The sequence below is a fragment of the Ornithorhynchus anatinus genome, chromosome 16, assembly GCF_004115215.2.
Source record: "Ornithorhynchus anatinus isolate Pmale09 chromosome 16, mOrnAna1.pri.v4, whole genome shotgun sequence".
NCBI classification, from domain to species: Eukaryota; Metazoa; Chordata; class Mammalia; order Monotremata; family Ornithorhynchidae; genus Ornithorhynchus; species Ornithorhynchus anatinus.
The window spans coordinates 9,439,950-9,464,510 of record NC_041743.1 but is presented as its reverse complement, the minus strand read 5'-3'; the positions used below and the strand labels follow the sequence as shown (position 1 = coordinate 9,464,510).

General features: G+C 38.5%; 1 protein-coding gene across 4 annotated transcripts in view; it reads left to right on the top strand.

The window, feature by feature from the left end:
* ACBD6 (acyl-CoA binding domain containing 6) overlaps positions 1–24,561 on the top strand; it is a 107,548-nt gene that overhangs the window by 23,698 nt on the left and 59,289 nt on the right. For 3 of the 4 annotated variants that reach the window (XM_029081127.2, XM_029081126.2, XM_029081129.2), the window contains exons 4-5: positions 8,545–8,627; positions 20,953–21,058. In XM_029081127.2, the coding sequence (XP_028936960.1) occupies positions 8,545–8,627; positions 20,953–21,058 (189 nt within the window). The remainder of the gene's footprint in view (positions 1–8,544; positions 8,628–20,952; positions 21,059–24,561) is intronic. The other variant, XM_029081128.2, reaches the window with a different exon arrangement.

Sequence of the window (24,561 nt, the reverse complement as noted above, 5' to 3'; positions counted from 1 at the left end):
ATAAAATAATGGGAATTTTCTATTCCTTACCCACTTCATTTTTAAAACTTTGTTAGAAATAATTGGTACATAGGAGCACTGTGAAACGCAGATGGTTTTCAAGGCTCCTAGAACTTTTGTGTTGGAAAACCCTGAATAATTTAGTGTATGTCCCCTAAGCATCTCACATTCTGATGGGGGTTTTATAAGAAAAAATTGTCTGCTCCCTTTATTTTGAAAGTAACAGTGCACTATGTGAAGCTAAATTTTCATCTTGTAAAGTAGGATGTTCAAATGGCAAATACCTGTGTAGCTGCTTATCGTTTGTTCTGTTTTATGCTTCATGAGCCAGCCTGTCCAAGAAAGCTCTGCATATTGCTTCTGTCTGTAATCCCCTTACACACCCATCTCTTTCTGGAGTTTGGACCACTTGCATTTAGGTTAAAGCTGATTTACCATTGACTCTCTGGAACTAGCCTTAGATAGTAACGGAGAGGATGGAAGCCATTATGGCATACACAATTAACGGGTTTCTAATCTCCAGCCTTGCATGTAATTGCTGCTGTCAAATACAATTAGTGTCTGCTTAAATTCTCTTCCCAAGGGGCAGTCAGGCCATGACACAGAGACAGAAAGGAAGAACAATGTTTCTAAAACTTTTTTGAGGGTTCGAAGTGTCCCATCTTCCCACTGCTTCATATCACACACAATAAAATCTTTTTAGTTTTCAGCACCTAGCACAGCACCATGGACTTCTAATGCTTTTAGTGTTGTTGAGAAGCCTAGATCTCAGAATTGTTAAGGTGTAAGTGTTAAGTGTATTTTCTGTTCAAATTGTATTTTCTGTTCAAATTTTTCCTGGCCAACTTCCTGATATTTTTTAGTTATGCCATATTTTTTTCCCTTGCTATGCGCTTGCTAATATGCATGGCTGATAGATTCATAAAAAACTTTTTTTATTAAAGCAGTTATCATAAAGTATCAAATGCAAGATAAGTCAATAGATGTTATATTTCATGAGGCTTATAAATCTGCAGGATGCTATTGATTTCCAATTGCGAGTCCCCAGGTGGCATTAATTAATGTGTTTTCCTGTGTACTGAAATCATAAGTTTGAATCCGAGGGCAGATAAGATATTGCTGGTTGAGTTACTTAGATTTTGTTCTTATAAAACCTGACCTTTCTGTCCCAAGAGGAGCCAGAACCTCTGGACTTGTGATAGTCATCTGTTCAGTTAACAGGTCTCTAGCTCTTACCCCTCTTCTGCAACTGTCCTGGGGTTGAAGGGAAGGTGGACTTAGGAAGATAGGTTAAGCAAGCCTCCCTCAGGCCAGGATTTAAAATTCTGTCCTCCCCTTCTCCACTGCCTTATTTTTGAGCCCCCGCCGCTACCCGTCACTGCCACCCCTGGCTATTGTGTCGCTGTGAGTTCAATAAATCCGGCTCAAATTTGGAGATGACCTCTCCCTATGCAAACTGTGGGTCCTCCAAGCCTGGCTGATCATGTGATAAAATGCTGGGGACCAGGCTCAATGACTTCAATGGCTAGTGCTGCCTCAGGAGGTGTGACCTGGGGTCTCCAGAGTCAAGAGGCTGTTCATTAGGCTGCAGAGGCACCCAAAAGTCCACCTTTCTTAGAACATATCACACCTTCAAAAAAAGTCCAGAGTAGTTGACCTAGGCACTGGGAAGGGAGAGGGGCAAGGAATGAAGAAGCAGGCTGAAGGTAGCCTACACCCTATTTGGGGGGAGGAGAGCATAACTAGAAGAGATAAGTCAAGATGGCCATTGCATCAGTAGATGTCACTTGGGGAGTATTTTAGGCCTCCTTTTTATGGCATTTATTAAATATTTACTACGTGTCAAGCACTGTTTTAAGCACTGGGATAGATATAAGTTTTTCAGGTTTGACACAGTCCCTGACTCACATGGGACTCACAGACTACATTTCAGTCTGTACACTTAAAGACTGGAGGGTGAGTAGTTGGGGAAATGAAGGTTTAGTCAGGGAAGGCTTTTGGAGAAGGTGTAATTCTAGTAAGCCTTTGAAGATGGGTAAAGGCATGGTTAGAAGCCAGATCCTCTGACTCCTAGGACCATGCTCCTGTTACTAGGCCAGCAGCTTCTCCCAGTTTCTCCCACTATGAAGTTGAAGAAAAAAGTAGTGGAGGAGAAATGATGGAAAGGCAAGAAATGACTTGGGTGATTTTAAACTCAAGACTGTAAGCTTGTTTTGAGCAGAGAACATATCTACCAGCTCTATTATACTGTCATTATATTGTACTCTCCCAAGTACTTACTGCAGTTCTCGGCACAGTGTAAGCGCTCAATAAATGCAGTTGATTAACTGATAAATTCTGGCTTCTGTGGGGCATGTCCACATTTTATAAATTTGTATATTATAATGATTCACATATGCAACAACTACTGTTAGGAAGGCCCAACAGACTGCATTTTTTTAGTAGTTCGTGTGTATTACAATCAATTTGTAGTCGGTTAATCAGTGGTATTTGCGGGCTAATTCTTGATAGAAAACCAAGCCACTTGGGAGAGTATAATAGTGATAGAGAACACAATCTCTGTACTCAAGGAGTGTGCCATCTTCAGGCATGACAGACATGAAAATAAATTAAAGGTAGGGGAATTTTAGTATAGTAATTAGCAGATCAGTAATATTTGTTCATAGTTTATTCTGTCGCTCCACACTAACCAGAAAAATCACTATAGTTTCAAGGTATTTTCAAACTGCTGTAACCTGGCACTTGGTTTTGATTAAACTGAACAAGATTACAAAATAAAATGTTGTGCAATTTCAGTGTTTATAGATATTAAAGAAATATATTTACACTTGTATACCATTGTACAGTGATATATGAAATGGATTGGAAGAAATAATATCATATGAGATTTTGTAGCTCTGAATGAATTGTTCGTTTCTCTTATCGAAGATTGCTGCCTTGGGAAAAGAATTGAATATGTGAAGGTTCTTTTAAGGTCATTCTTTCTCAAAATTCTAAATTAAAATTTCAAGAATGAATTGATTCTACTTTTATAAAATTTTGATTCTAGTGTGACTCTCAATTGTATCACTGCTTGAAATTTTAAATTTCCACACCTTCCAGAACAACCTGAAACTGAAAGATTTGCAAGTATGAAGTTAAATTGTCTCATTACTGTTAAAATCCCTGATTAAGCCCTCTTTACCCTGACTCTCTCTCCCTTCTACATTGCTTATGCACGTGGATTTGTGCCCTTTGGACACTTGCTATTCACCCCACTCTCAGCCCTACAGCAGTTATGGGTGGGTCCATAATATTTTGTAATTTATATTAACTTTTCTCCCCTGTAGCATTAGAGCTATTTATTGGCAGGGAATGTGTCTACCAACTGTTATTCTGCTCTCCCAAGTGCTTATATAGTATTCTGCACACAGTAAGCACTCAAGAAATACCATTGATTAAAAAACTTGGCCAACTTCCTGATTTTTGTATGTCAAACATTAGACAACAATTAAGTGAATATTTAAGCTAGTTTTTGGTTGAAGTGGGTATGAAAATTGACCAACAGTTATCTTCTCTGGTGCAAGGAAAATTACCATTATATTTTCCGACTCTAAAATAGTCACTCCACAGGCACTAGGCTTTACCATTTCTTTCAGTCCCAGGCCTCGCTAAAACGTCATCTATAAGGTTTGGTGTATTGCCCAGTGACATCAGCAAACATCCTGCTGTTATGTGATGCAATTATTGTTTTTACTGTGTTCAGATATCTCTGCAATTACGAGGCCCAAGGCAGGAAGTCCTTGGCTGCACTTGAATCTCTGACCTTTGGGCATTTGATATTCACCCTTCCCTCAACCCCTCAGCATTTACATACAAAATCTATAAATTATAATTATTAAGTATTTATATTGTCTGTCTCACCCTCTATACTCTAAGCTCGTTGTGGTCAGGGAACATGTTTATCAGCTCTGTTATACTGTACTCACCAAGTCCTTAATACAGTGTTTTGCACACAGTGATCAATAAGTACCATCAATTTATTGATGATGATGATGATGGTGAAGAGGTAGAGGCACAGTTCAGTAGCATTCTGGGTGTCTGAGCAGTCCTATCAAGGGACCACTGCTAATTCCTAATGGAAAGGGAGCCAGTAGAACCTACTGATTTGCCAGGGAGCCCTTCTTATATGGATGTAATATTGATAACCTGACAGTCCTTTGGTACAATGGTTGTTGATAACAATAGTTTATAAATCTTACTAGTGGTTTTGCAACTTCTCCAAGCCCCTATGGTACACTTGGTGGATACCAGGCAGTCTGCATGATTCATTCAAATCATGATCTAGCATACCCTTATAATTGCTCTCCTGGGGGAAATCTTTTAATATTTTCATATTTAATAAGAACTGGATTATTTTAAAATATAAGTAACCACGTAATACTTGACTGTGTTTATGTACAATTACAAATTCAGTTGACATCAAACCATGGTTTAAAGTTTTCGCCTTTTTCAACACCATCAAAGTCCAAGAAATATTCTCACTGCTTAGGTTGGACTTTTTTATTTATTTAGTTTTTCAGTTATGCAAAGCTACAATAACCCAAACGGCTTCCTTACTGCTATGGGCTCTCGTTATATCCCGGCTAGACTACTGTGTCAGCCTTCTCTCTGACCTCCCTTCCTCCTCTCTTGCCCCGCTCAAGTCTATTCTTCACTCCGCTGCCCGGCTCATCTTCCTGCAGAAACGATCTGGGCATGTCACTCCCCTTCTTAAACACCTCCAGTGGTTGCCTATCAACCTCCGCTCCAAACAAAAACTCCTCACTCTAGGCTTCAAGGCTGTACATCACCTTGCCCCTTCCTGCCTCTCCTCCCTTCTCTCTTTCTACCGCCCACGCCGCACGCTCCGCTCGTCTGCCGCCCACCTCCTCACCGTCCCTCGGTCTCGCCTATCCCGCCGTCGACCCCTGGGCCACGTCCTCCCGCGGTCCCAGAACGCCCTCCCTCCTCACCTCCACCAAAACTGATTCTCTTCCCCTCTTCAAAACCCTACTTAAAACTCACCTCCTCCAAGAGGCCTTCCCAGACTGAGCTCCTCTTCTCCCTCTACTCCCTCTACCACCCCCCCTTCACCTCTCCACAGCTTAACCCTCTTTTCCCCCCATTTCCCTCTGCTCCTCCCCCTCTCCCTTCCCATCCCCTCAGCACTGTATTCGTCCGCTCAACTGTATATATTTCCATTACCCTATTTATTTTGTTAATGAAATGTATATCGCCTCGATTCTATTTAGTTGCCATTGTTTTTACGAGATGTTCTTCCACTCGACTCTATTTATTGCCATTGTTCTCGTCTGTCCGTCTCCCCCGATTAGACTGTAAGCCCGTCAAACGGCAGGGACTGTCTCTATCTGTTGCCGACTTGTTCTTTCCAAGCGCTTAGTACAGTGCTCTGCACATAGTAAGCGCTCAATAAATACTATTGAATGAATGAATACAGTAAAAACCCAGGTCTTAGATCGCACTTCTTTCAGTTCACTGAACTTGATGGTTTTTCATCCTAATTAGATGTTGCTATAGTTTAATGTAATTCATTCAAGCATATCATTCTTACCATGGACTGTGCTGAGATATTTGGTTAGGTGTTAAAGAAAGGCTCCTTTGCACTTTCAGGACTGTGTCATAAAAGGAACTAACAGTAACAGAGATGACTAAGAGGGAGGAATCTCACTAGCATTACCAGGATTTTTTTTCTTTGAAGAACATTTAGATGATAAAGCTGTCCTATTCTATTATTTTATTGTTTTAGGGACAATTAGGTTTTAATGATGTTAGGGCTTATAACTGAGTTTAAGTTACTGCTTCTCTAAAAAGAAAATGGAGTTGAAATTGTCAGTAAGCTATTAGGTAGGCTTTTTTAAAAGTACTGTCATTTTAGGTTAACCTCTGAACCATTTGTTACATGTGATGCATCTATTATGGCTCACAACAGTCTAAAGGTGGGCAGTTATAGCTGAGCATCACAAGAAAAGGTGGAAAACAAAATTAATTGTATTAACAAATATTAGACACTGAATTTCCATTCCATCTGGAATGCAGCTGTTAGGTTTTTGCCTTCTAGAATAGTATTACTGATGACAAGACCGCCAGGGTATAATTGAACAGGTTGGTCTTATATTAACAAATACATTCCTGTGCCACCAAACGAGAGGAAGAAGAGTATATCTAAGTAGTTTTATAGCCTTGCATACATGCTAGGATTTTTCTACCAACCATTTCTTAAAGCCCCAAGAAAAATAGCTCATGCCCATAACAAACAGCAGATGAGATAGGATTAAATTTCCACCTAATTAGTATGGAAATGACTGATTGATTGGTTTGATGAAAATTGCTACATAGATTTATTTAGGGAACCTGTCTTAAGACTTTTTTTTTAAGGATAAGATGCTCAGTAATTAAAACCTTTTCAGTAAATATTAATTTTTGTTTAACAAATAATCAACGGCAGAAAAAGTTGGATTTTTTTTTCCCACTATTTGCCAAATAGTAAATAATTTTCAGAAGGGGATTTTGAAAATTTAAGGATTATTGCTGAGGAGATTCGAATTCTTCACTTCATCTCAATGTGATGGTGGCCCGATAAGTGTTTCTATGAGAGAAGAGTAATTTTATACCCTTAAGAGCAAATTAAAGAAATGAGCAATTTAGTCCAAATGCATAGCTGACCAAAGTGTGTGAATTTCCATCTCTAACAAGACCCAGGTCTCCTCACTGTGAGTGAGTAAATTAGTGTCCAGAAAAGTTGACGAAACAGAGCAAGAAAGCTCTCCCTACTTAAATCATTTAATCCTATTTCAACATGAAAAATTCCAAGGAGCAGGCTTTTTCCAGTGGCTAGAGGGACTTCATGGGGTTGGGGGGTTTAATCTTGACCCCAAACTGAGGTAGATTCTAAATCAAGTGATAAAGCTTCAGCCAACAATTCTTTTCTCTCTGAGCTACATAACATTTCTTATTTCAAATAATACAGCCACAAGCAAAATAAGAGTTGGCAAAATGTATCCCAAAACCTGCCAAATTGGAATCTTATCCCAGTTGCTGAAGCAACAGAAAAATAGTTTAATGGATTGAGAGTAGAGAAAAATACTAAAACTTCACAAGGGATGCACAAGTTCCTTTGAAGAATGGTGAAGAAAATGGGCAAAACTTACCCTACTGCTGTTAAGCAGTAGAAGGGAGAGTGGAATAAACCAATTGACCTCAAGGTTAACAGATTAGCACAAAGGTGGCTGCATTGCAGTTGTGAGGCTCACTTGTCTCTTGGACCATTCCACTGCATTTAGGAGGCAGCTGACCACTGCCTTATTGTGGCTCTTTGGCCTCTTTGCTTGTGGTTTGTAGTGGGAGTTGCTAAAAGGCCTTTGAAACTGAGGGGATGGTTGTGTGGACTGCTCTCTTGGTGTGCTGCTCGGATCTGCAGCGTTCCTATTTTAAGACTTGGCTTGGTCCACTTCAAGCAGTAAAACTGTCTTAAGTATGGCATAAAATCGAAGCCCTGAGCAGGGTGCCAGAGTAGTAGCCTCTTTCGCAGAGCCAGGAGTATCTCTAGGAAAGTCAATTAGTGGGATCAATTGAGAGCTAACTATGTACTAAGCACTTGGAAGAGTACAATACAGTGGAGATGGTAGACATTCTTCCTGCCCTCCAGGAGCTTACAATTTATGGATCCAAGTGTTTCCAGTTGAGGGAATAGAGGAGGTGAATAGCATCTCATTCTTTCTCATTATGCCTGATTTATGCAGTACGGAATTTTGAAATAATTTGCTCAACTCTGTCCTGCCGTGTGGAAAAATTACACATTTCTGATCTAAAGTGTCTATCCTAGTATCGAGTAAGCATCTTTTCTGAGGTGAATTTTCCAGAAATTTTAGAGGTACAGTCCGTTTTCGAAGGGTTACACTCTTGGATAGGAGTTATACTCTTGGAAAAACTCCACCTTAAGGAAAATTCACATTTTAGTATACCTACCTTGCTAGGATGCTAGTGTGGTCTAGGGCCATCATCACATTGCACTGTGTCATAATTTTGTATGGCTCTTCTGAACAGTAGGATTGCTGACCCCTGTCTCAAATTAAGTAATGTTAAGGGTGCTTAATGTTGCCGTGTGTGCCAACGGGTAGCTAGGAATTTGACCTGACTTTTACCTAACTAAAAAAGCTTTTTTTAAAAATTGTATAATTGGTTCATTCCTCCCCTAGGAATATTAATTTTTTAAATTAAAAAAGTGCTTGTGGTTTAAGGAAGAGAGGGGAGGGATATGACAAGAGTACTTTCTTCAGTAATTCTTTTTGGACAATTTTTCAAGTGAATATGAAGATTCTAATTGTTAGAAACACTACTTGGGGATGCAGTTAAGAAAGATAAAAGAAAAATGGTTCAAGACCAAATCCTAGAAGATTCCTTACCCCCCTTTCAGCAAATTATCTTAAATACTAATGTGCCATTGAGAACAAGTCTAACACTACCCTACATTATCCCATTTTCCCAATTTTTTTCTTCTTTCAGGCACCAGAGGAGAAAGAGAAAGAAGGAAAGGTTGGTTTTGGTGGGCCAGTCATTAGCTCTCTGTATCAAGAAGAAACTATCAGGTAAATCTTTCTTTAGGTCTTTGACAAACATTGATATTATTTAAAGAAATTGTGGTGAATTTTGTGAAGTGTTTTCTCTTTCCAGCAAACCATTTAGTGGCATTTTTAGCAGGATAATAAATGGCAGGAAGGGACATTTTAGGTCCATAATCCATTAAATCAATAACTGCCTGTTTCAGTGCCAGGTTCAAGCCTTTACCAGCATTGAGACGTGGGCAGGGAAAGCCATTCTTTCTTCAAAATACCCAACTTGAAAGGCAGATTTTTATCTGTTCTTAGTCATTTTATTCTGAACAAATAGTTACTTCTTTCAGAATATTTCAATAGCTAGGTACTTGGTTACTTCATCTTCCAAACAAATCAAAGTTATGGTTATTTTAGCAAGTCTGAAAATATGACGTATTCTATTTTAAAAGGTCTGAAATATATATGCACACACACACACACACTGTGTAACTACCAGAAACTCATGTGTTCCATACTGTTAAAGTTGTGTAGAAAAAATGCATTTTGTGATTGGATCAGCTTGCAGGATGATAGTAGCTAGCTTTCCCTGAGGCCTGGCATAATTGCTCAGGCCAGGTGGCCTTTATGACTGCGCAGCTCTAGCAAAACTGGTAAACTTCCCCACCATCCCTTTTTTTCTTCTCCCTATCTTGTTCTCTCCCCCTCCCCCTTTTCTTTTATTCTGCCTGCTGACCACTGTTTTCCCTTTTGTCTCTATTTTCCTCCTCTTCCTTGCTCTTTCTCTTTGTCTCTGTCTCTTTCTTTTCCCTTTCTTCCTGTCTTCCCCATCCCTCGTCTCTCTGTCATCCAAGGGGAATCTGCTTACCTTAATCTAGTTATGATTTGTAGAAGCATCACATAATAGTTTAGAACAAGCAACCCAGAAAAGCAGACTGTGTGGTTAAAATGACAGGGGATAACTGAAAGTAGTTAAACTCTATAGAATGTAGTTACCTGAATTGGAAATCAAGTATTAAGCATCTTTATTTTGAAAGTATGTTCTCTGAGTTTTAAAATCATGACCTAGGAAGTTAACCATTAAAGACAAATATATCAAGAAAATGCAGTTCTAAAGTTTTACTTTTTTTTGAATAATGCTTTTAAAAATAGTGGTATTTTTATTTTTCAGACTCTTCACTGACTTCCTAGTCAGTGGAGTTCTAGTGTTTTATATATATCTTTAGAGCTTACAGCAGGCCCACATGAGTGTTTAGTGCTTTTGATTGTTGAGAACCTTTTCCCTTTAACCCTGTCGAAATTATAGTAATGCTGGTTTTTACTGGGCATTGCACTGCAGTAAGACCTAGGAAAGTACAGCCTATTCTTCAGTAAAAGAAGTAGACAGAAAATATTAACAGTTGGAGTAAATAATGGAGTTTATGTATCAACCAATCAATCAGTGGTATTTATTGAGCACTCTCCCGTCTGTGTCATCTATGCACCTGGATCTGTGAGCTTTGAGCGTTTGATGTTCACCCCACCCTCCACCCCTAGCACTTACGTACATATCTAGAACACATATATTAGGAATTATATTAGTGTCTGTCTCCCCTCTAGACTGTAAGCTCACTGTAGGCAGGGAACGTGTCTATCAACTTTGTTATATTGTACTCTCCCAAGCACCTAGTACAGTGCTCTACAAACACCAAGTGCTGAACAAGTATAATTGATGATGATGATGTTGATGAAGCGGAGCCCTGTACTAAGCTCTTGGGAGACTATAACAGAATATAGTTAGACTGTGAATACCATGTGGGCCAGGGACGGTGTTACACCTGATTAGCTTGTGTCTACATCTGTGCTTAGAAAAGCGCTTGACACATAGTAAGCACTTAACAAATGCCATTACAAATAGAGTTAGTAGATGTGATCCCTAGCCATAAGTAGCTTAGAGCCTATTGGTTGAGATTGACATTAAAATCAATTACAGATGGGGGATTGGGCAAAGAAGGATATGAACAAAGAAATGCTGTGGGGTATCAAAGTGTTTATGGAGTGTGCACCTAAGTGTACAGACAATGCAGAAGGGTGGCAAAATGGGGGATTATTCAGGGAAGGCTTCTTGGGGGAGATATGATTTTAGTAGGTCTTTGAAGATGGAAAGAGTTAGCAATCTGCCGGCTATGAAGGGGTAAGGAGTTCCAGGTCATAGGGAGGACATGAGGAAGGGGTTGGCAACAATAGAGATGAAATCAACATATATCATTATTATTATTCTTATGGTACTTCTTAAGTACTTACTCTGCACTAAGCACTGAGGTAGATCCAAGTTAATCAGGTTGGTCGTAGCCCTGTCCCACATGGGTTTACAAGTCTAAGTAGGAGGGAGTGGAATTTCATTTGCATTTTACAGATGAGAAAACTGAGGCACAGAAAAGTTAAGTGACTTGCCCACGGTCACACAAGCTGACATGTTGCAGAGTTGAGATTAGAACTCAGGTCCTTTGACTTCCAGGTCTGCGGTCTTTCCACTAGGCCAGTGTGCTTCTCTAGGCCACTTGAACACAAGCACACATATTGTAAAGGAATTTCATTTTAAAGATAGAAAATGAAAATATCCCCATTGGTTCTACTGGGGGAGAAGAAACATGGAATTCATTTTAACTAGTGCAAGCTCCATCATTTTTAATTATACTGCAAACTCCAGAATTTCCATAGATTAGAAAGTTCACTGAGCAGTCAGAATTTTATTTTCTAGAATGCACTTTAGGATATGGCAGTATCTCCTAATGAAGTCCATTATGATGAAAATTCTTGTTACAAAATGCTGGAGAGCCGCAACTACCTGCCAGCCACATTTTACATACAGTTTCTTTAAAAGCAAAATTTAATTAGAGCAAAATACGAGAAAATCTCGAAGTTCATGTTAATGACATTCTGCGTACACCTTTTGTTTGTGAAAGTTAGTACTTGTTATTATGCTTTCCAGTTCCTCATGGAAAGTTCACATCTTGTTTCAATCACAAATTATTGGTTAACACTACTGACAGGGAAATTCCTAAAAACATCTCATAGAGCTTAGACTTGAGCCCTATGTGGGACAGGGACTATGCCTCGCCTGATTAACTTTTGTCTACCTCAGCACTAAAAACAGTTCTTGACAAAAGGTAAATGCTTAACAAATATAATTCAACTTTTAAAAAATAGAACCTGAATCTAGAAACAATCAAATTAGAGTTATGTTATAAAAATGTCACTACTTGGTGGACAAAATTATTTTAAGAAAGCCATCACTATCTCGAGTCCTTAATTATGGGAGTTACTCTAAGCTTCATTTTTAAAAACAAAGCAGGATTAAGACTCAGGGCTGATAGATGAGGAGTGTTGCACCCCCCGAGACAGTACTTCTGAAACTTTTCCAAGTACAAACACCCCAAATCCACTTTTATGTTTTTGAAGTGTACCCCCCCTCACAACTACATTGAAAGGCTCTATTCAATGTAATCAAGGGTCATTTTGGAAAAAAAAATCTAATTTGTAGATCGGCATGTATTTCATTTGTAAAATAGGTCATAAAGATACGTTTCTGAATGGTGTCCTACATTTTCAAAATCACTGATCACAAGGCAAATCAATATAAACGGACTGACCCTTTTGTTCATTTTAGGTTGCGTGGACTTGAAAAGATTTATGTATTTGCTTCAACCTCCTCACACTTAATCTGTCTGAAGTCTTTCTCTTTTCTTTCAAAAATGGAAGATAGATGCTGCCTTTACATGGCAGTTGTTAAAAAACCCACTAAGGTAAAAGAGCCATTTCTTAAATCCCAGGCCACCATTTTTAAGCAAAAGAATTCTTCTGAAAATTAATACTTGATAAAAAGGACACACAAATAGGCTTAAAGATTGCTAACTCAGAATATCTTACAAATTCTGTTGAAAGGAGTAAGGTCTTTGCGCAGTGTAAAGGCATATGAAAAGAAGTCTTTATCTTAATTGAGGTAAATGTTTCAAGTCCACTTGCTAATTTCCCCCAAATCACTCTCACAGACTCTCTCTGTTACTTCCATCAGTTGGTTAGCATTGCACTGTGTCATTTCAAGTCAGAAGCACATCAGATTAATTTAAAAAATATGCATTTGAGAGGTGTGACCTGTTTTAAAAATTAAAAAAACAACAAAACCTTGCTGCTCCTGTACAGAGATAGACTTAGTAAGAGTCATTTGTAGCCCATGTACTTGGAAAACTCTGATCTAGGAGTTGGGAGATAAATTTAGGAATTGGACAGAGCAGGTATTAAAAGTGCTAACAAATGATGAAGCCATGCATTCTTCCATCTCTCCCCCCAAGATTTGATAGTCCCCATTATGTTTTGTAGTTTGTTTGATGCCATGTAATCTATCAGAATTTTATTAATCCCACTAACACAAGCAGCCATCTGGACCCCCTCTGAGAAGGACCCGAGTAGTGCACAACTGGAATGATTGATGGGCTCTGGAATTGATTAGTTGTTCTGTGAGACAAATGAACTGTTTTGGCAGAAAATACCAGAGGTCACTGCATGTGGTCAAACACAAAGGCCTGTAGAATTTTAAAGAGAGATGCCTCCACCAGAGGCTTAAAAAGTTGCTATTTGTGAACAATAATAGATTTTGAAAATGTTACAAAAATTGAGATTTCTTTCCCTCACTGGTAATTGTTTAGCCTTAACTTTTCATAAAACTGAAGGATTAACTATGAAAACAAGATCCAGGAATGATGGTGAATTTTTTTTTTTCCATGTTGCTAATAGGTCTTCAGGGCATCTTGTGTGTGCACATGCAGAGCAAATGCTGAACAGATACCTAGCAACACAGATGTGTGCTTAAACATTTATGTGGGACAGGGACTGTTTCTGATCTGATTGTAGTGCATCTACCTCGTTTCATGCTTGGTATTTGATACATAGTAAATGCTTAGCAAGTATTACTGTCATTATTATTTTCAGAAAGAACTCTTTTTCACCAGCGCTAGGTCAGTTTGAGGTTGACATAATTGGATCAAGGTTCAGGGGGACCCAGGGTACAAGAAGGCAAAATTGACTGCACTCCTCTTTCTGTCCTCCCACTTGGGGTGTGGCAGAGCTGGTTTGGCCCTTCTGGGTAGTGGTGGGTTCTGGGCAGTTGTCCAGCTGCTCAGAGGTTGTAGAGCACCGAATAAGGATGGTGTTTATGAATAGGTTATTATGTTCCAAGCAGTGTGTTAAGCTCTGAAATAGATTCAAGATAATCAGGTCTGTTTCCTCTCCGATGTAAGACTCGCAATCTAAGAGGGTGGAAAGCAGGTGTTTTATCCTCATTTTATAGATGGGGAAACCCAGGCTCTGAGAGGTTGTGATTTGCCTAAAGACACCCAGCCAGCTAGTGACAGGGCTAGGCTTAGAACCCAGTCTCTTGATTTCCAGGCTTGTGCTGTTTCACACTGTCACACCAATTTAGTGGCAGCAAATATTTTAAGTCATCATTATAGACATTTTGTTTTTATTATTGATATGGTTTTTATTTGTATTGAGAATTTCAGGCTTTGAATAAGCAAGTCTCTTTAGAAAAACACTCTTCTTTCTCCCTTCTTAGCACTTGAAAGTTTAACATCCTTCAGCTGCATCTGCTTGGCTCTGTTTTTGTCACTGTGCTGGTCACCCTCAGACTGGCTAACACTTTGGCTATGGGTGGGGAATTGGATGGCATATGTCTTGTTACGTCTTGGTTACTCTCAGAGGACTCCACAAGAGTGTATAGGCAAGTGGGTAACTCCCCCCTCGGGAACGTGACTGCTCAGAATGAACTTGAGTTATGGATTTATTCAGCCCGTAAAACCTCAGCTGGCATAAATAATTGAGAAAGCAAAGGTTTGTCTGTGGTCCATACCTCAGGGACACTTAGCTCCCTTCCTCCTTCCTACCTCCCTTTCTTATGAAAATGATCCCAGTTGCACTGCTAGATAATAACAACACCAAGCAATTAAAAGCTATGGGTGGCTGGAGAGAGGAGAAAAGGTTCAGTTAATGAGCTTTTCCTCTTCCCGGACCCAGGAGAACTTCAAGAGTGACGAGGTGATTAAAGCGAAGAGATAATTATAGATTATGTGAAAATGGGTCCCATGGGCAAGAGAACCTTGACATAAACAGTAAGTGTTGCAAAGTCTCTTGGATTCCCCCTACTCACCTCCTCTCTAATGTGCTTCATTTTAACTTGAGAATGCTCAGTGGAAAGATGCCAGACAGACTGCCAGGGCCACCTGTTTGCTGTTCACTGGCCCTTCTATGCAAAGTATCATCCTTCAAACACATGTGTAGCAATGAATCTCACATAAAGGCTAAGTAAACAAATGAGAGCCTTATATTAGCAAAGGCCTCCCTCTCTTTACTTTTTAGAGATTGAACCCATCTAGGACAGAGACTGTATCTGATCTGATTGTAGTTCATCTGTCTAACTATCTCAGTGCTTGGCATATAATATAATGTTGGTGTGTGCTTAACAAATAGGATTATAGTAATTAATGTAGTTATTATTATTGTTCACTATTATAACTTGAACCTAAGGAGGAAGTAAATGTATAAATTCTCATTTAATAATCTTGCTAGCTTTCTCCTAAAGAAAACTGTAATGAACCATTTTAAAGTTCTGCCAGTTACAGTTTCTTCAATCAACCAATTGTATTTATTGAGCACTACTGTGTACAGAGTACTGTACTAAGTGCTTGGGATAGTACAGTCTAACAGAGTCTAGTCTAATGGGCTTCAGTCTAAAGGGGGAATGTGATGGACTTTATTATTTAGGGACTCTGATTTCTTTGGAGAAAAAACACTATATGAAACCAAGATATATCATTATCAATATTACTATTATTACAGCTTTTTCTTCCCAATTATGAGGTTTAGACTCCTGAGGGTGCCTGGGGATTGCAGAGGGGGATGGAACATTGTGGTACCTCCATGACTTCAAGCATACCAGGTGAAAATGCTAGAGAAGCAGCATGACTTAGGGGAAAGAGCCCGGGCTTGGGAGTCAGAGGTCATGGGTTTTGATCCTGTCTCCATTTGTCAGCTGTGTGACTTTGGGCAAGTCACTTAACTTCTCTGTGCCTCAGTTACCTCATCTGTAAAATGGGGATCAAGAGTGTGAGCCCAAGTGGGACAACCTGATAACCTTGTATCTATCCCAGTGCTTAGAACAGTGCTTGGCACATAGTAAGTGCTTAATAATTGCCATCGTTATTATTATTAAAATAAAATATGGTTTTGCCTCTCCCCTTTCCCAAACATTCGAAGCCTGAACTTGCTGTTCCCATCAGTAAGAAGATTCCATAGATTATCCTAGTTATTAGAGAAAGTCAGGTTTAGTTATTAGAGAAAGTCTCACTTGTGTAACTGGCAAAATGGTAGGTTTTAAAGTCAAACTGAGGGTCCCTAAGCATTTATAAAAGCATAAACTGCCAGGGAAAGGTAACTGAATTTTTTCACCAGGAAAAATAATCAGTGTGGCCTAGAGGAACAGCCTGACCTAGTAGAAAGTGCAGGGGCCTGGGAATCAGAAGACCTGGGCTCTAATCTGCCACCTGTCTGCTCTGTGACCTTGATCAAGTCACGTAACTTCTGTGTGACTCATTTTTCTCATCTGTAAAATGGACTGTGAGCTCCATGTCAGATAGGAACCATGTCCGACCTGATTACCTTGTATAGTGTGTGGAATCTAATAAGTGTTAAGCATACAATCATTTTTATGATTACTATTGTTATTATGGGGAAATCAGATCTCACGGATCTGCTTGAGGTTTTGAGAGGATCTTATAAGTATGTGGTTAGAGGGAAACCAGTAGACATAATATATGGAGAATTTCAAGAGCCCTTTGACAAGACTGCACACACACAAGCTTTTTAAAAAATGTTTTAAACATGGGTTTTAAAGGGAATTGTTCTTTCAGCCATAGAAAACATGTTAGGGGAGTAGAAACCAGGATAGAAATAGCCACTTTTCTAGTTGAGTGTAAATAGTGGGATCCCCCTTGAATCTGTGTTAGGGCTGATTTTATTTAACATTCTCTTAAAGGACTGTGTGATGAAATCTCCAGGTTTGCAAATGACACTAAGCCCTTCCAGGTGATGAAGTGCCATGCAAATGGGGATAAACTGCAGGGAGGTCTCATAAAAGTGAGTGAGTGGGTAGGAAATTTGCAGATGAAGTTCAGTATGAGCAAATATAAGGTAATGCATCTAAGGAAAAATAATCCAAACTCCAGCTTCGTGGTGATGCGCTCCAAGCTATTAGTTGTGTTTCAGGAAAAGTTATTGGAGTGATTGTTGAGTTTTCCCTCAAATCATTGGCCTAATGTCCAGCAGCAGCCAAAAGAGCAAATATATGCTGGTCATCATCACATAGAGTATTGGAAAATCAAACAAAATGCAGAGTTCTTCCATGGTGTGTTTGCAGTGGGGATACTTGCCTGTTGTTCTAGTCAGCACACTGTCCACTGATTCTGTTATATTGTACTCTCCTACATGTTTAGTTCAGTGCTACACATATAGTAACTGCTCAATGTATGTCATTGATTGATTTTAGGAAGAATGTAACAGAACCTAAAGAGGTACAGAGGAAGGATAACTAAAATAATCAAGGAGGTAGAGCCACTTCTGCCTGAGGGTAGACCGAAAAAGATTAGGAGTCCTTGGCCTGGGGCAGTATTGCCCTGAAATCCTATTGCACCAGTTTGAGGGGGTATCAATTGAAGACCGAAGCTTGTAGGTTCAGGAGAAACCTAGGGAAAAACATATTTACATAAGCCAGTAGAATTTGCTACCAAAGAAAATTGCCTAATGCAAAAAAATGCAAAATGTTCATAAAGGTTTTATATAAGTTTGAAAGGTCCCTGCTCTGTATGGAATGGAAATGTTTGGCAGGAGATGGTAGCATTCATAATCATGAGGATGGATGTCAGAGAAGCCAACCATCACCCTGTTCTCCAAACATTCTTTTGTTGTCACTGTTGGAGACAGAATACTGAACCATGTGGACCATTAAGTCTCTCAGTGTTTGTAGGAGTGTATTTTCTGTTGTGCATTTGTGTATGTGTATGCATTTGTGTGTTTATGTCTGTATGTGTGTATTTGCATCTGGCTGTGTGTTTTTTGTGAATTAATGTGTGAATTATTTGTAGGTATAGATATAGGTATGTGAAAGTCTGATTCTTTTTTTTAATTGTGAGAGTGTGTGCATATGTGTCTACGAGTCTAATCTTGTTGTTGATCCCGTGGGAAGAGCAGTGCTGAGGGAATCAGGAAACAGGATTCTAGTCTTGGTTCTGTCTGTAGCTACAAACAGAGGTGGGCAAAAGGTGCTTGTGCACTTAGCAATGTGCTACATCCACCTGTCTCCCAAGACGGAGGCTCATCCCCTTCATTCTCTAGGGAAGTTGCCCAAGTCATTGTGAGGTTTCCTTCTCCCATTTGTTTGTGCAAACCAAAACAATGCCTACCACAGCTGTTAACCTATGTAAAGAGAACTATCTTTCCCCAGCAGGCAAGATTGTGAAAATGGATAGAGCCTGTGTTTCATCACAGAAGGAAATATTGGTAAAACTAAAGGACTCATACTCATCTCACTGATGTGAAAATAGATGTTCTGCTTTGCCTTTTCATTAAAAATGTAAAGAGACTTCTATAACAACTTGTAAAATATTGATAGAGTAGTCACAATAGAACATTTAATAAGAGTATTTTTTTAAAAAGACTACATTAGCCTTTGGGGGTTTGTACTTGGCATACTAAATAGATATGGAAGATCACTGTCGATTGAGATCAAAGGAGAAGACAGAGCAGTGTCTCCCAACATCACGTTTGGACAGAAATATCAATCCTTTACCTTTCAAGTTGACAACTTCTTGTCATGCGTCCAAGGTAGGGAACCTGGAATTAGAAATGTGCCCACAAAGGAGGGGTGATCTTTATCAGCAGTGCTTCTCATTTGAGCTGGAGAGCAGAGAAAGTAAGTCCTGGCCCTTTTTCTTCAGCAAGAGCTTTGTATAAGTAGTTTCTCTCTCTCTTCCTCCCTCTCTGCAACTATTTCATTATAAACGGGGGGAAAAATGAAACTGAGATCTAAAGAATGAATCATAATTTATGTAAGCCACATAAAAATTGTGGGAATTAACTAAGAATTTACCAAACTCAGCCTTCCCTGTTCTGCTGTGTCCTCACCCTTTTTATATTGCTTGGAAGAGTCAGATTTTTAGCTCTGATCATCCCCCTTTTATCATTGTCATTTTTATTTGAGAAATATCAGGGGACTCTTTCTGTGCCTGCCTGCCCTATTCAAATGCTAAGGATTACCTCCATTATATGGAAAATAAAATAGTACTGCTACAAATTAAATCAAACCATTGATTTGATTACATAGGCAGCCTAGTCTACTGTAACCCCACTTCAAAGGAGAGGATCAGTGAACATTTTCACAAGGGCCAAATCCTGGCTTGGAGTTCCTGTATGGTGAGCCCATTTCTTGAGGGTGTCTATTATAGGTTTGGTCAATCTTTAAATTGACAAAATTTTTATATATTTTGTTTGAAATAATCACTGATATTTACCAAGTGCTTACTGAGTGCTGAGCAACATATTAAGTGGTTGAGTAGCCTCAACTAAATAATTAGAACAAATGCCATTGCTTGCTTTTTCAGATTAGGATGTTGTTCTGACATTTTAAAAACATTTCCTAGGAGAATAAATGTTGTACTATGGTTAGGCTTTTAACTTGATCTAAATAAAGATTCACAAGAATCTAAATATAGCTTCACTGAAGTATTTACAGTTCTGTGAAGGTGGATTGCGGAACTGTTTCACCTTTTCGACTGTAGTGTAGGTATTATTTCTGATTAATCTGCATTAATGTATGATTTAAGTCTGTGTGAAAGTTAATTGAAACGAGGCTTAGTTGTATTTAAACATGTTAAGGAGCAGAACCATCCCCAAGTGTGACATTAAAAATGCACAGGATAGATTGTATTACATCATTCCTTGGCTGAAGGAATATGAACCAGTTATATGATATTTAACACTATGGCATCTAAAAAAAAAACAAACCCAAATTCTTCCAGCAAGCAATTTTACAATGCCACCGGACTGCACAATTCAGGAATCTGACAGCTAGAGCGAATATGAGATTTTATTAAGTGAGTTTTCAATGCAATATGATGAGACTTTACTGAATCATTTTCAATGACATTATTTGAATAAATGACATGTTCTATCAACATCAGATAATATTGCATGTTCAAGGTTCATTGCATGTGCCGGGCACTATAAAAAGTGAGTTAAGTAGACATGACCCCCAACCTCCAGAAATGTACATCTTGAAAAAGACTTTGTGTACCCAGTTACATAATAAAGTAAAGATATATAACAAAGAACGAATTTATTGACAACTAAAAAAAACAACTATTTTTAGGATTTATAAATGTTGCTGTGTGTAGTGTCCTAAGTTGTAGAGTTCAGGAGTCACTTTCACTTTTGGAGTGGAAGAGAGTTAGGCTTTGTAAAATGGGAGGTACCATTTCAAAGTTGTTATCAGAGGGCAGAGACAGTGTAGCTAGATTCAGGGGGCATAAGTGGTATGGGAAATGATGTGGAATTGAGAGTAAAAAATTACCTGGGAAAAATCTTTTAGTTTAAACCATTTTAAACAGTATTCCTTCATTAACAGGAATTGGAATTTACTTTCTTAGGTTTCCAGTGGTATCTATCAGTTTTGATTCTGGCTATGCTGTAGCAAATTATGTAATACGTTGATGAGCCCTTCATTTCTAGCTCTTCTTCTGCTCCCTCATTTCCACTTCTTGGATATTGCTTTTAAACTATCCTTGGATAACAAGTGCTTAAGTGAAAACGAGTTAAAATATCTAAACAGCAGTAGACTGCAAGAATAAGATTTACCAGTCTCCTTTCAAGCCCATAAGTTAGCAATAACTTGGAGAAGTTAACCTCCACAAGCACTTTTCCTTTTGTGTGTTTTCTCGTTTTGTGCCTTCACCTTAGTGAATTGTGTAGAGAGTACCTATGATTGAGATGTGGAGCTCTCTACAAATAAAATGAGTACTGGGAAAATGTAGTAGTGTCCTTGTTAAAGCAGATTGATTTTTTTCTCTCAGTACTCTGATAGCATTTCTGTTCCTTGGAAATAGATTGGGCCGTGTTATGGAGAAATCATTGTTTGACATGCAGACTATCAGAAATCTGTTCCACATCAATGATATCATTGTGCATTCATCTACAAAAAACAGTTCATGTTTAAGCTGTATCATATTTGTGTGTGGCTCTAATAGGAACACATCTTTTTGTTTTTCACCCCAATTAGGGAAGAAGACAAGAACATATTTGATTACTGCAGGGAAAACAACATTGACCATGTAACAAAAGCCATCAAATCGAAAAAAGTGGATGTGAATATTAAGGATGAAGAGGTATGAAAAATAGGTCCTGTCCTGATCAATTGCTTCTTGTTTGTCAGTTGGTGTGTCTGATTTTTTTTTTCAAATTATCAGACTAAATTATGAACACCTCAGAAGGGCTCTGTGAACATCTAAGCAAGAATGAAAACATCACTGAAGTTTCAGCTCCAGCTGAAACATTTCTTCTGCTCCCAGGAGCAGTCCATTGACTCTTAATTATTTGAAATTATTGGCAGGGGTGACCTAGATAAATAAAATCCACTGATAATTCTGCAACCTCTCTTTAGACAGTAGTTTCAAATGCTTAGGAGCTCTCATAATGTATTTTTATAGGGAGGAAGTATTCAACTAACTGGTTACATTTTCATAGTTTTCGGCTCCTGTCTATTATTGAGGTTGAAAGATGAATAAAAACGACAAAAAGCAAATGGGAAAGTATAAACAAAGGAGGGAATAGATAATCCATCGAATATCTAATCAGCTACCGAATAATTTAGAGTTGTTATGTAAAGTTTAATGCTAATAATACTCTAACTCTAGGGAGATCATTAGCATTAATTGTACTATCTAGCCCAGTAAGTAAGCAATTTATTTCATTCTATGAACTTGATAAAAACAATCAATCCATTGTATTTACGTAGCGCTTACTATGTACAGAGCACTGTACTAAGTGTTTGGGAGAGTACAATACAACAGAATTAGCAGGCCCATTCCCTTCCCATAAGAAAGGTTGGTTTTGGTAGAAAATGTATACCAGCTGTGGTCGGTCAGTCTAGGTTTCCATCCCAATGCATAGCTAGAGTTTTTGGCAGGAGATACTTCAATCAGGAACTCACATGATTTTCTTTGATCAGTGGCTTCCAAGAACTGTGCTGCAAGGCTAAGAGCCATGTGATTGCAAATAGTAATGACACCTTTGAATGCAGAGGTGCCTAATATTTAATAAAACAATAAACTGTACAGTGGCTCTGCCACTAGGCTGCTATAACCTATCTTAGTCCATCACATATGCAGCCTCCTTTACTCCCCGCCTCCCAGCACATTGTGTTTTCCCAAACAGATGAAGTGCTTACACATTCATAGACTGAGACACCACAAATTCAGTTGGGTTCTTTCATAGCTCCAAGCAGATTTCTGTCCTCTCAGCCATGACAGCTTAGGCTGGGGTTTTGAATGCTGATAGCAAAGTTGGGTTTTTTTGGTTTTTTTTACAATTCACCAGGAATTCAAATGAATTTTGTGAGGAGGAAAAGGTAGTTGAAAATGAAAGTCAAATTTTTACATTCTAAGTAATAAGAATTTGAGATCGTTTTGTGCCATTTTGAACTCTATTTGTAGTTCTCTTAATTTCTATCAACTGCAGATACTGGTCAGTAGCCTTAAAATTTAGATTCACAAAGATTTACCGCTTCCAGGTAATTCTTCCTGTTAACTGACTAAAATGAAGTAGCAGAGCCTCTATTTTCAAATCATCTACAGGTGAACTTGTGAATGTGTGTTCTGTTAGTGGTAATGTGCTTTTCCTAGGAAAGGTACACATATGTTAAAGATGTATTTGAGGCACATGTGCTTTTCCTAGGAAAGGTACACATATGTTAAAGATGTATTTGAGGCACTCAGTTTTGAGTTGGCTCTCACTTTTGAAGATCATGCTTCTGACATTGAAATACTATCCATGCAAGTGGGGTATTGACCGAAAAAAGCAGATGCAGGATTTGCAATCCATGCCAAATCAGGTGTACATAAAGATAATTTTTGGCAATATCAATACTTTGGCCACTTGCAGAGTAATTTACTTTTTTCGAGACCACACCTTTTGGTTTATTCATGATGCTCCGTATCCTCTTGGCTGCCTGACAAATTTTCTGCAGCTGTGGTCTCTCCACAGACCACTATTATATCATGGACTGTTTCTTCCTTATGCCTTTAAAACGTTTGTTCTGTCCTTCCTGCTTATTTGTCTCTTTTAGCCCTCCATGCATCCACTGCATGAAAATCCTGCTGTTATCCATTCTTGTCCCATCCAATGAAGCTGAATTGCAGTGATCTCAATGCTGCTGAAGTGACTGGATTTCAGAAAGTCATTTTTGGTCACCTTGTCCTACCAGTTGAAGTTGAACAGGGCTCATAAGTGACCCTAGTGAAACTACTCAAAAAGGTGGCTATGTTTGCTTTAATGGTCCAGTTCCCAAATCTCTAACAAGCTTGATTCCCAGTTGTCCCAACCTCTGTACTCCTCGAAGGCATGATGCTCTGCAGTTTGGCTTATTACATTTATCTTTGCATCTTTGGGTAGCAGATTGCCTAAGGTGAAGAAATTTGTGACAACATTTGTGTGTATGTAACATACCAAATGTAGACTGGTATGTTACCTTGGTTTTCCTCAGGCTTTTTGTCAGTCCATAGTTCTAGGTTGAATCTGCAAAATAATTCAGAATTATTTGCAGGTTGTCTTGTGTCTGTGCCTCAAGAGCCCCGGATTCAACAGGTAGAAACACATACTTTGTGTTTTGTGAACTATAGCACAGATTATTTATAAAATCTCAGATGTTCCTGCAGGCACTTAGAATAGTAACTGACAAGTTTGGTGTGGAGACAAAGAAGCAAAATGCACTTTGAATGAGTTCTGATAATTAAGCTGTGGGTTTTTTTAAATGTGATTAACGATAGTTCCTCTTACGTCTTTGAACATGCAATGTTCCAAGTGTGGTGATATAATTAAATTGCATATCAAATGCATGGAAATGTAGAAATTCCATGATTTATCCTAGTTGAAAAGTACTTTGATCAAATTGCTCTCATAGTAGGCAAAACAGTTAATAGCACAGATGACAATTTCGGAAATCCATGCATTTAATACCTCTTTTACATTCATATAGCTGAAATCTTTAATACAAACATTTTCAGGGAAGGTTGGAAATTGAGATTGAGAACTTGACCAAAAATCAGAACTATATTTGTATTCATTTTAAAGAGATATTCAATTTGTTTTCTTGGGATCCATATTAATATGGATTAATTAATTAATTAATATGCCCTATATGTACCACTGAAAGTCTATTGTGCTAATGATGGACACAATATTTTATTTTTACCAACCTGAAAGCAATCTATTGTGCTAATCAAGCATGTCGTTTGTTACTATCTAATAGTGGGTGTGTTTAGTAAAACTGAAGACAGGAAATTACTGTTTTACTGTGAAATGTAGTTTAAACCTATCTTAAAACAAGAGAGACCATGTGGGTTCATGTTGTGGTAATTGGTAGAAATTACATGTTTTTTAGTTAATCTATCATACGTCACCCAAAAAACTCCTTGGAGGAGGTGGTCATCACATCACCTTATATTTAGTTTCCTGTAAAGGTTTTTGCACTCAGATAATTCAGGTCCATTCTCTTTCTTCATTCCAACCAATTAATGGAGGTATGTAATGAATAGTTATCTATATGCTTGCTTATTAATTCTTTCAAATATTTTGAAGGAATTAGTCCCTTCCCCCTTCTACTTTCTCTGTT